Source organism: Ipomoea nil, unplaced genomic scaffold (assembly GCF_001879475.1).
Source record: "Ipomoea nil cultivar Tokyo-kokei standard unplaced genomic scaffold, Asagao_1.1 scaffold0268, whole genome shotgun sequence".
Lineage (NCBI taxonomy): Eukaryota > Viridiplantae > Streptophyta > Magnoliopsida > Solanales > Convolvulaceae > Ipomoea > Ipomoea nil.
This window is the reverse complement of record NW_017616696.1, coordinates 478650-491740: the sequence shown is the minus strand read 5'-3', so window position 1 is coordinate 491740 and position 13091 is coordinate 478650. Positions and strand designations below refer to the sequence as shown.

Genomic DNA, 13091 nt, shown 5'->3' with positions numbered 1-13091 from the left:
TGGACCCTCTAAAATTAAAGTCATGTGTTGTTGGGCATTATGCATAGCCAAAAATCGGCTTTGTTTGATGTTGGCCTTTTTCTGGCAATGTCTGGTGATGGTACCATCATTATTGCATGGACCATGGTCCACACAATTGTTTGGACTATAAATAAAAAATAATTTTTAATATACTAAAGGTACATTTTTTATATACAAAAATAATGTACTTTTAATATATTAAAAATGTAACTGATATTCATGATCTACACATTCAAGTGAAAGTGATGGAAATGGCAGCTTCCTAGCTGCGATCAACGGTCCACTAGCTTGCGCTCAAAACCCACTAATAGCGGAGGTCATGCCTTGTAAGAAGGCTCTTTCGTGGTTGGGGGGTAAGTTTTTGTTAATTTTTGTGTCAACACTGATTGTTTGAATCTCTACTACAGGATACCTAAGGGATGGTCTATGTTGGGATGGTCATTAGTGATTGTATTTCTATTATGAGCTCTATAAGCTCCTGCCGTGTTTCTCACCTTCAGCATTTAATGAATCAACTCGTTCATGCTTTAGCTAAAGCGGTTGATTCCTAAAGTGCCCCGACCCTTTACAATGGGAGGGGTCCCCTCTTTTCTTCGGAAGTGCCCCGACCCTTTACAATGGGAGGGGTCCCCTCTTGTCTTCTTGACTTACTGAATTAGCCAAAGCGGTTGGTTCCCAAGGTGGCCCTATACAATGGGAGGGGTCCCCTACCTCTTTTGTTCTTGACTTACTGGATTAATAATAGTTGTATGCTGTTGGTTAAAAAAAACCAGTAAAACCAAACAAAAGTCCAGATAAGATGTAATATCAAATTTATCATTATCAGTTGTAGAATTTCATCTACCACAGCAACTTCATGCAGAATTGCATATTAGTGTTTCTTGCTAATACCCTGTACTTTTATTTTTACTTTTCCTTTTCACCATCAATTCTAGGACAAACAAAAAATCAGAACTAAATCCCCTTTGCATTAACAAATGCAACTTTCCAGCCCGCCTTTTCCTTGTAGAGGGAAACAGAGAACATAAAACGATAAATAAAGCAAAACACTACCATCCACTAAACCCTTTCTTTCCACTATTCCGTCACCCAGCTTGGTTGATGTATGATCAAGCAAAACATAATCAACGCTACCATGCACGTTCATCCTTCCAAGTTGTTAGACGTTAGAGGGCCATCAAAAGAATAGTTTTTACAGCTCCAAAACTTCAATTTGTTTTCTGTTCAGCCCGAACATATGTCATGCTCCGAGCAGTCATAGATGACATGGCATTGTTTGAGGCTCTTGCTGTACCAACATTTTCTGTTGAAGTTAACTTAGCATCACGCTTCCATTGCATGCTCCTTGCACCAGGTTTGATCGGGAGCTGGGGGGCCCTATATACACTCGGTATGCCTCGGGGAAAAGGAACCCTGCCAAACCTAGAAGTGGCGAAAGGGCCTCCTCTCACTACTCGAGGCCAAGTCATGACAGATGTTGGTTCTGGAGGAGCCGAGCCTTTCTTCACAACCTGCATTAAGGCAAAACCATAAGATCTGGTCAAGTAAACAAACATATTTTGCTCAAGAGGTGAAAAAAGCAAGAAAGACAAAGGAAATAGAATTTTTACCATTTCCTAACACTACAGTTAAATCCACACTCATACAAGTTCACTACCTATGCACACTGATCACTCAAGAAATAGAGAAATAGACCTAAACAATCAATAGTCACTGCACATCAATACTCACATCTGATAAAGCTTCCACTTTTAAGGATAAGTTTCAAAAATGGAAGTGTGTGAATATGTTACAAGCTTGTGAGATTGCCAAGGACTTCAAATATTTAACATTTTCAAACAGCAGGACTATGCAGAACATCATCCAGTTATAGGTTGATCACCAGTAGAAAATAACAGAAGTTAGAGAAGTAATTGACCAAGAAGATTCACATGAAACTGTCAGCAACCAGAAAGCAAGTCACTTGTAAACAGACCTTGAGGATACGTGACATGAATGAGGTTCCATCAAGAGATAAAGCACGCTCCGCTGATTCCTTTCTCATGAACTCCACATAAGCTGACCTGCTTTTGCAACAACTTTAGACAACCGTATCGAGATTCTTTTAGAAGAAAACAGAGCTACTCAGGATAAAGGACCTTACCCTTTAGGTTGTCTAGTTGCAGCATCAGTCAAAATGACCACTTTAAGCACTTCTCCAAACTTATTAAAGTGTCGTGAAAGACTGTCCTTTGTAGCAGCAAAATGAACCTGATATTAAAAAAACAAAAAACAAAACAAACAAACAATGAAAAAAAAAATAAAAATAAAAACACCCCGGAGGGGGAGCAGGGAATTAGTAATTAGTAATGATATGGTAACAATGCACTCCTGATCCATCCGGCCAACTGAAATATAAGATTGTAGTTGATTACATTATTGACAAAAATTGTCCGGGAATCAGTATCTACTGGGGCTGGACCAGTAGAATATAAGCCTGAACAAGACAAACAAATAAAGAGTAACCAATAAGATAAAGTGGGAAACACATCAGATTACAACTGAAAAACAGCAATGCACATATAGTAGGAAGAATTTAATGGTTTTTGAAGTACATCTGTACATATATGAATCTGATCCTAAATACACTAAAAAAATACTTCCATTAAGGACCTCACAAGGAAAATAATGAACTAAAAACTAAAAAACAGAAGATAAGACTGACCAGGAACAGACTGTATCTTTTGGGATTCCCTTTCTGTATCTGCACTGGGCTTCAACTGAACCACAAAGATGCATATGATCATGTAAAATGTTTGAATCTAGTACAGATGTTCTAGGCAAAGAATAAAAGAATATATAAAATCAAACAGATCTTACACTCCTATTCTCAACTGTCACAGGATCACTGTTCTTTTTCAAAAATGGCATGCGAAGCTTGGCAGCCACAGCCCCACTGTTTTCTGTAGATTCACAAGCCTCTACTCTCAATGCCTTCCTTGCCTCCTGATATTGAGGTGATTTCCAAGTATTCACATTCAGGGATCCAGTCATCATCTTACGAGAAGCATTTCGTATGGATGTAGGTTGATCCTGATTCTTTAATGCCTTAGGCATTATTCCATCCGCAGTGTTAACCACACTGTAGTCAACCATCAGTGGGCTAACACCCGCCTTTCCAACAAATGTGCATGTGGCACCCAAATCCTCTTGGCCCACAACATTAATGTCATTATAACCTCCATCTGATCCAGGATCAAAAGTCATCCCAGTGTTGCCATGCAATTTTCTAGCATACTGTCCAGTATAATTTCTTTGATGATACGTTGGGGGAACTTCCATAACATCAACAAAAGTTTCATCTTCCGTATCTTCAGCAATATCTTCCCTTGACTCCTCTACCAGAGCTGAGGTATCCATTGTGTTAGCGGCATGACCAAGCCTATCAAACACATTAGCTGAGGACCTAACCTTTGTCACATCTTTGGCAGCTTCAGCAACAGCTTTAATAGCAGTCACAATGGCATTCGGTCCTCTTGCAACAGATTGTTTTCTGTTTAGGTATTTTTCTATTGAAGAGTCCTCCAAGGATGTAGAAACCACAGAGCGAATACGCTTCAGTGATGGTTCAGTAGCTAAATGAGACGGCCTTGAGGTAGCCACAGCATCTCGCACTGCAAATTGCAGCAACCTCCGCGGAGCGGCAATTGTTGCTTGAGAAATGTCTTCTCTCTATCAAAAAGCAAGAAGCTGGGATTAAATAGAGGAGCATCCAAAACCCAAGTCACAATTTTTTTCTACCAACATAATGAACAGTGCCACCATCTCAAGGAGCTACAACAAAAGGTAATAATGAGTATGGCTAAAAAATGATTTTCGTCTTGTCCTCTATTTCTACAATAGTATCAAACTTATCTGGCTGAATAGACTGTCTTGAATAATATAAGTTAGACGATGGTGAAATATAAGCACATGAACACAGAACACTGCTTCTATTGGTATTATTCATTTTCAAAACCAATAAATTATTTGTTTTCATAAGCAAAAAGAGTTATGCACTTTGGTATCTTATTGATCTAGGCTGAACAGGAAAGGCAGTGCACATGCAACCAAATCCTCATATTTCACAGGAAAGGAAAGGATATATTTCACAATATGCTCATTCAAGCATCTTAATATTAATATTCCAAAATACACCCACCTAATAGTACTCTAACCCTTTTTACCCAACATACTAAAACCATATGTTGAGAACTAATAGACCAAGATCCCATTTTCCACAAAAATTACATTACACTCTTATACTAAAAGAGGAAAAAAGGCATTATTTCACCCATGTCTAAGGCAGAAATCTAAAGAATTTTGCCAATTATAGAATTGGAAGGGTACTTAAATTTACATGACCAGTAATTTCTAATAGAGGCTAATCAGCTTATACAGTATTAAGTTGCTTTCACTAAATACACACACACATATATATAAAGATTTTGATAGATCATTAATTTCAAACAGATGAGCCATCATGCATAAACATGTAAACAACCAGTACTTCAGCTCATAGTTTCAAAACTTAAAAGTATCAGCAAAAAATACCTTCATTTTACGTTGATAGTCATGCCGACTTCTCTTCCTCTGAACTTCTGGTTGGGGTGAGATAGATCGTTTTATACGACCAGGTTTTTTATGTTTTACCTCTTCTCTGTGACTAATATCAACCACAACACTTCGTAGAGGTGGGTGTTGATCTGTATCTCTCACCAGCCCTTTCCACTCCCTTCTGTGGCGGGGTCTTGATTTGTCTGATTCAACTTTGTTAGATTCAGATCCCAATTGGCAAGTGTCATTCTTACCAGCCTTCTCATCACTGGCAGGTCTTGTTGTGATCACATCATCAAGAGGGTTTTCTCTTTGTTGTACATATAGATTTAAATTTGAACCAAGATGATCCCACAACCTTAACAAGATAATGACATCAGCAACGAGAATGACCATATACTCAAAACCAATTACTGCAAGTGCAATTTACACAAAATAAAACAATTACCATGAGACAAAAGAGTCACTGTCATCACCAAGGAAAACATCCAATTCATTCCTTGCTTCTTCTTTATGTCTTCCATTTTTAAGCAAGACTATTACATATTCCTGAAGACACATAACATACAATTACAAAACCTCCAGAACCAAAAAAAATCTCTTGTTAAACACTTACAGAATTATATAGCAAGTTAACTTTAGTAGTTCACCACAAGTATATCACATTTTACAAGGATAAAAATAGTTCCAGGATGTAAAGATAAGATCCACAGATAACTAATAACTACCAAAACAAAGTACTGTATATCAATATCCCCCAAAGCAGGTCAGGTTTTAAGGGCACATTTAGTTATAGAAAATGTTTTCTATTTTCCATCTCCAGTTTTCCAAAATTTTCTTAAGTTTTTATTTTCTATTGAAAATTAGAAATATGTTCAAATTCAACTATTTTCCATAAAATACAAACTTATTTGAAGTCCAGTTGTTTTATTTATATACAGTGATAGTGGTGGATAAAAAAAATCAATGATGGTAATAAAGATAGTTAATGAGTAGGTAGGTGAATAGTGGTGGGGTGTAGGTAATGATAGTAGTAGAAAGATAAGTGAGGACGAAGCCCATAGGGTTATGGTGATGATTATATGTGAAGTTAGGTATGTTTCCATATTGGGAAATTTTGAAAATGTATTTTACAAATTTCTTTATTAAGCTGGAAAAAAGTACTTTGTTTTCCATTTTTAGAAAATGGGAGAATTCTTCACTTACTAAGCAGGCTATAAGTGTCTCCGCGAAAATAGCATTATCCAGCATAATCACATACTCACAATTACTTTAGTTTACAAAGTAATACTGAAAATATTTTCTGCTACACACCTATTGTTTACAACCAAAAACTGTCAGTTACTCTCTCAGCTTCGCATGCTCTAGTTAAGTCCAAGACCTCATAAACATGAATGAGACCTTCATCAAAGGAAAATTATGTTGTGGACCATGGATAAAAGTTCATTTTAATATATTGAAGGTTCATTTTTTGTGTACTGAAGATTCATTATTTGATAGTATACCAAATAATGAACATACAGTACACAAAAAATAACACTCAATGTATTAAAAATGTACCTTCAGCATATTAAAAAATGAACCTTATGTCAATGGTCCACCTTACAAGGTGGACCATCCATGGTACAATGATTGTTCATCAAACAGGTAAGGTTATTGGTTCCCTATCACAAAAGTTCAATGGACAATAATAATATTAACCCCCATACTCATGTCAAAAGCTCTTCTTTGATTACTAAGTTTCACCAATATCAAACAGTCACATTGAAAAGATCAAAACAGCATGCTTATCAAAATCAGTACACAAGACAACCTTGTAAACATCAATAGAAAGCCTCAAACAACAAACCACTGTTTCCTTCTTTCATCGCAGGACTAACATTCAAATTCAATTAATAGCATATATACAGCAAGCTGGCAAAAGTATAGGATTGTAAAAGATAATAAGATGTACACCAAGCAATCAAGTTTAGAAAGGATTATAATAAACGGAAAATCTAACAAGTACCACAGACCACAGTTAGCTTGAGCAAGTAACATCAAGGGACCAGCATTTTACCATCTCATAAAACAACCATAAATATATTAAACCAATATAATATATTTATTCCTGTACTTGTTTAGAGCTTTCATTCATTGAACAAAGAAAGTGAGGATTGAATTGAATGTCACAAGGACAAGCCTAGCATAAGATATACATACATACATACATACATACATACATATATATATATATATATATATATATATATATATATATATATATATATATATATATAAGAACATAAAGAAAACTGCCCTTACTACTGATAAAAGAAAACCAAAAATTTTGTGAAAACAGAAAAGTTAGGTGGAATTAAATGAACCATTGTTTCTTGATGTTAGGTTTTCCATAATTCCATAAGTGAAATTTGTCTTTGTCCAACATAATCAAATTTGCACTGGAATAAATTTTAGGTTTTCCATGGGTATAAATTGTTTGCATAGTTAGACAAGTCCATCAACTCATAAAAACAAAAACTGAGCTTATGTAAAATATCAGCACATGAACTTCATATAGAGAAGCTTCACAGACTCTTACAAGAGCCTTTAGCATAAAAACTGGGGAATTTGATCAAATGGTTGCATAGGACACACCCTGCCTAAATAATGTCTCTACTATTAAAGGGAAGTAAGGCTGTTGAGACTTACAAACTCTTTCCCTGTAGCCGCAAGCTAAACTATGGAAACAGCTCTTATCAATCAAACTGCATAACTACTAACAGCCCTCATTGCACAGCAGCATAGCACAATGCTGAAACTTGGCTCTGTGAACAATTGAAGAAAGCTGTGTATATCCACTACTCAGGATATAATGGGCAACTTAATTCATTCAATATTGAATGTCATGCATGAATATATGTGGCAATAGTTACAATCACCTAAAAACTTCCTTAATAATGTCAATTCTGTATTTCTGTTTGAAAAACACAAACTAAACTATGAAGAAATAAAAAAAATTGTAAAATCGAAATAAATGGAACTCATAATGTAGAGGTAAAGTTGTATATTTCCCATTCATACAGACATCAGACAATGACACGTACAACAGAATCTTCAGCCAATTCAGTTCAACATCAACACTACTGGAAACATGCAGTATATTAACGCTTTTTCACTACAATCATTCTCCGTGATTTACACCAATTTTCTGTCAAAGTTTCAATAAGCCAAGGGAAATTATTCAATGATATTATACCACGAGTGTATCGTCAGTGTAGTCCCCCATGAACTCCTTGAGTTTCTCCTTCACATGCTCCCGAAGCTGCGCCACTCCTTCGCCGCTGAAATCCGCCCTAAACGTCCGATCATCTCCACTCCCCATTTCCCCTCAATTCCAGACCTACTTTTTGCGCATGAACTTCACAAAGTCTTATCCAATCAAAATTAATTATTCCACGCGAAAACACCCTAATCGGCGATATACAAATGCGTATACGCGTATATTAACGTATATGGAATAGTGTGAGAATAGTGATTTTCTGAATAATATGAGCAGCAGTTGAACTTCTTGGAGAAATGATTGTCACACTTCCACGGCGGAGAGAGATTGCCGCCCCCTCCAGAAAAGGGTCATGCTCTGTGTATGGAGGGTTGAGAGAAAGATTAAAAGGACCTGTAAACCTAGGTCGGCATTAGCGTGCCATTGTTTTGAACATTTGGAGAATTGAAACGATTTTCCCAATCTTTGAATACTTTCTCTTTCCTTTTTTATTACTCTTATCTAATCTTTCGATTTCAACCTCCGGAGGAATTTGATTCACGAGGTTTGGTTCATGGAATAGGTCAAGAATGGAATACCGTTTTCAAGAATAAATCTATTTCATTGTTTATTTTATTATTTTATTCAAGGTAATAGCATTCTCGTGAATGAGCTATTCTCTTTACAGGGAGAATAGACAATCCTAAGGGACCTCCATGGTATTAGCTATTCCCAAGTATTTGGGAATAGCTTTAGTACTATAATATCGAAAATACTCTACAACCGCCAACCAAACCAACCAACCACTGAAATATAATTCCTAAAGTCTATTCCTTCCGCGAACCAAACAATAGAATAGAATTCATATTCTATTCCTTGCCTATTTCATTCCTTATGGAATAGCATTCATATTACCTCAAAATTCATTCTGTGAATTAAACGTGTTGTAAGAGTTAATTCCACCAAAGCTTCATTGTCTTTAGGGATGTCAATTGTACCCGCACTCGACGGGGAACCCGATTCTCCACCCTTACGAAGGCGGAGATGAGGACAGAAATAAGAGAGCGGGGATGGAGATTGGGTAATTTTGAATTCCCCGTCGGGGACGGGGACGGAGGCGGGAATGGGGAGTACTCTCCCCCGCCCCGCCCCGTCCCCAATATATATATATATATATATATATATATATATATATATATATATATATATATATATATATATATATATATATATATAACTAGCCTGGGCCGAAAAAGAAGCAAGCATGTATAAAGGGTTAGGTCCAATCATTCTCCTCGTGATTGGTGATGGTATCCATAGCCTTGCTTCATTTTTTGCCAAATCCTGATTTCGTTTTGTTTCTCCCGATCGTCGAGCCTGATCGACTCGACTCTTTTCCCTGCCCCCGGCCTCTCACTTCGTTTCGTTCTTCTTCTGTACCGTCGCTTGAATGAAGACACCCGATCGGCCCGACTTTCCCAAATGCCCCCCCCCCCCCCCTCCCCCAAAAAACCGGCCCTTCTCCTTTCCGGGTCTGGCTTTTTCACGTCGTTTTCCAGGGTCAGTAGTCTCTGCCCTTGCTTCCTCCGTTGCAGCCCGCCGAGCCCCCTTTCTCCTTGGTCCACATAGACAAAATGTAGGACTGATGCCAACAGTTCATCACGGAAGAAAGAACTCACTAAGTCGGGATCACCATGGGGGATAGGACATAACTCCCGTTCTTTAAGGGTAAAAGGTTCATGAATAAGGTAGTTAAGAAAAAAGTGAGCCGGGGATGGGGGGTATCTCTCCCGCCCCGTTGACATCCCTAATTGTCTTTGGTGACAATTTCAAATTTGATCCCAAAGATCCAGACTATCGTTTTTGTCATTTAACATCCATGGCTATTAGTTTTTGGACACTTTTAGTCTTTCTCATGACTTTTTCTATTTTTAGTAAGGACAGTTTTGTCTTTTCATATTTTTCTTTCGTTATTTTTTCGGTTTCAGCCGATTTAATTAGTTTAGAATTTTAGATAACCTCTAATTTTTAGTAACCATATTTTTCAACCGATTTTTAGTAAAGTCTTAATTGGGTCTTGCCGCATTTAAACTTATATATATATATATATATATATATATATATATATATATATATATATATATATATATATATATATAGACACATATAGGTTTAAGTTCTAGTGCAGGTGAAGGTTTTCCGTGCAGTTGTGCGGGTGATTAATGTGCGCAAGTTTTGTACTTAATGTGCGTGAATATTGTGCTTAAGGTGCGTGAGGTTTGTGCTTAATGTGCGTGAGTGTGTAATACTTAATGTGCGTGTGTTTTGTACTTAAGGTGCGTGAGTCTTGTGCCTAATGTGCGTGAGTTTTGTGCTTAATGTGCGTGAGTGTGTACTTAATGTGTGTTGTGGTGTGAGATGTTGTTGTAACTTTAAAGTGCATGAGTTTTGTGGTTAATGTGCGTGAGTTTTGTGCTTAAGTTGTGTGAGTCTTGTGCTTAAAGTGCGTGAGTTTTGTACTTAATGTGCGTGAGTGTGTACTTAATGTGAGTTGTTGTTAAAACTTAAGGTGCGTGAGTTTTTGTACTTAAAGTGCGTGAGTTTTGTGCTTAAGTACGTGGGGGTTGTGCTTAAGATGCGTGACTTTTGTACTTAAGGTGCGTGAGTTTGTGTTCTGAATGTATTTTGTTTGTGTGTTTAATGTGCGTGTGTTGTATACTTAAAGTGAGGCAGTGTAATGGTTAATGTGCGTCCACCCGCACAACCGCACGGGAAGCACCACCCGCACCCCATCCCTCCCCTATATATATATATATATATATATATAATGATATTAGGTTGTTATTTCTTTTTAAACAATTTGTGCGTTAACTCATAAAAACTAAAGTAGGTTGGATTTTTTTTTTTATTGAATTGAGAATTATAAGTATTACAAAATACAAATATTTGATATTAATTTTTAAATTGTAAATATTTGAATATAATTGTAATGCATAATTATTACTGGGGTAAAAAAAATTAAAAATTTTTGCCTAAGATGTATGTAAGTTGATGGAAAAATGCTAGTATTTGGTCAAACTTATAGTGATGTTTTGTCCTATGAAAGAGACCAAGCCATGTCCGTCTACTATCAGCATCCTCATCCTTATTAAGAATGAACTGTACTGGTCAATTTCTTCAAAGGGTATCTTATCAACTTCTTGAACAACTTTATTGGCCTTCTAAGAACACATTCATATATATATATATATATATATATATATATATATATATATATATATATATATATATATATATATATATATAGGATCTGGTGCACACCCCCTTGGCAGGTGAGCTCGTGAGCACCTTTTCTGACCCTTAATTGGTTTAGATGAATGGTCTAGATGATTTGGGCCTTTTTGCCACGTGCATCAGACTTAAGAGGACATTAGGGAGTATTGTGTAATTTCGCAATTACTGTAATTATAAGGTGTATTTAATTTTACCTCGGTAATATGTGTATCTTCTGACCCTTCCCACCTTTTCTTACCTTCTTTCCTTACCCACTTCGTCTTCTGCGTCTCTCCATCACAACTCTCCTTCTCCATCAGAACTCTCGCTCTCCATCACCTTCTCCATCTCCATCATAACTCTCGCTCTCTATCACTGTCTCCCTCTCCATCACAACCACGGCGTTCAACATGGTTGGGTCTACTGTCCGCCGATCGAAGAGGCAACGGAGGTCAAACGGCGTCCCCATTGAAGGTAATCTCAATCCCCCTTTTTTTGCTACTGTTTTTTCCGTTTCGGGGGGTTTTGGGCGTGCCTCCGTTTCGGTGGGTTTTGTGTGTGCTTTCTGTGGTAGTTTGGTGTTCGGACCGCCGGTTCTGGGAGGCCGGATGGGAGGGGGAACTGGGGAGGTGGGCTGGGAGGGGGAACATACAAGTTACAGTTTATGGTTTGTGTTATTATTTAAGTTTTTTTTTTTTTTTTGGGTAATCATATGTTAGTCTAACAATGGGGGGTTTTGTGGTTCTGTAGTCAAGCTATTCTAATGGGGATGTTAGGGGTGTGTTGCATGTGTTTGATGATGGTGAATTTCCGGCGGAATCGTGTTATCCGGCGTCCATGGAATCTTTTTTTTTTCTTTCTTTTTTTTCGGGTCTCTGGGAGGCGGGGACCGGGTAGTTACGTTTTTTTTTTTTTTCTTTTTTTGGGGACTCTGGGAGGCGGGGACTGGGAGAGGGGACTGGGTAGGTACGGGTTAGGTTTTGGGGTTGCATGTGTTTGATGGTGTTGATTTTCCGGCATAAAAGTGTTATCCGTCGGCCATTCATTTTTTTTTATCCGGCTGCAATGTCTGTTAATGGTGCTCTCTGTTAATTTTTATAAATTCTAGATGTAGTTAGTTTATAATATGGATGTGATTTGAGTGAATGGTTTAACATGAAAAATGAAACATAGCGTTGTAATTCCATATGTTGCTGATGGTGGAAAAACACGTAAAATTGCTAGGAATTTGGAAGCTCGCAGGTGTTTATATCTATACTTAATATGGCTTTTTATCATTTTAAATCTGTTAACTTCTTTTGATTCTTTTCATAGGGCAGATATATGCTATTAACATCATGCATTGTAGGTATATAGTATATGCGTTCTGATTAGTATGTGCATATAGAGGATCATGTAGTTGCGGAATACATGTTCAAACATGATTGTGTAGATTTAGTATCGTGGTTTTGTAATTTTAATTTTTGTGCATATTAATTCTTCAGTGCTTTGTTTGTAGTTTAATGCAGTGTGTCATACCCCTTATTTTTCAAAGAAAGAATAGTAAGGGGATGTGGCACAATGGGTATGTGCTTAGTAGTGACTATGCGAGTGCATTTCTAGTTAGGCTTAATTATTTTCATTGTATCCATGTTAACATCCATTCCATGCACATTTTTGTGCATTTTAGACGTGGTGGTATGTGCATTTTTTATCGTTAATTAGTATGTCGCTATATGCTTTTGGTTGATGTGTATGTCGTTTGTGCTTTTCTAGGATATAGTATATGCGTATTGCATTCTCACATTTTGATCTGATTTAATTTGGATAGGTACAATGCTTTGTTTGCAATGTTATCTATCTTTATTTTGCATTTATAAAGTTTATTTAGGGTTTTGCAGTGTGTTTTAAACATCTTTTTCATTTATCCTACCATTGGGTTCATTGGTCGTTCGTTTTAAGGTTTGTGCATTTTTAGAAATATATATTTTGTGCACCAGAT

The 13091-nt window shown here is 36.9% G+C and overlaps 1 protein-coding gene across 1 annotated transcript; it reads right to left on the bottom strand.

The window, feature by feature from the left end:
- Positions 1–796: 796 nt before the first annotated feature.
- Positions 797–8339, bottom strand: LOC109153909. The gene is made up of 9 exons (XM_019301808.1): positions 7835–8339; positions 5045–5145; positions 4594–4954; positions 2881–3732; positions 2726–2780; positions 2436–2497; positions 2165–2271; positions 1997–2084; positions 797–1532 (listed from the first exon to the last, which is right to left on the bottom strand). The coding sequence occupies exons 1-9, from the start codon at positions 7958–7960 to the stop codon at positions 1230–1232; spliced, it is 2055 nt and encodes a 684-aa protein (XP_019157353.1). The 5' UTR covers positions 7961–8339; the 3' UTR covers positions 797–1229.
- Positions 8340–13091: the final 4752 nt, after the last annotated feature.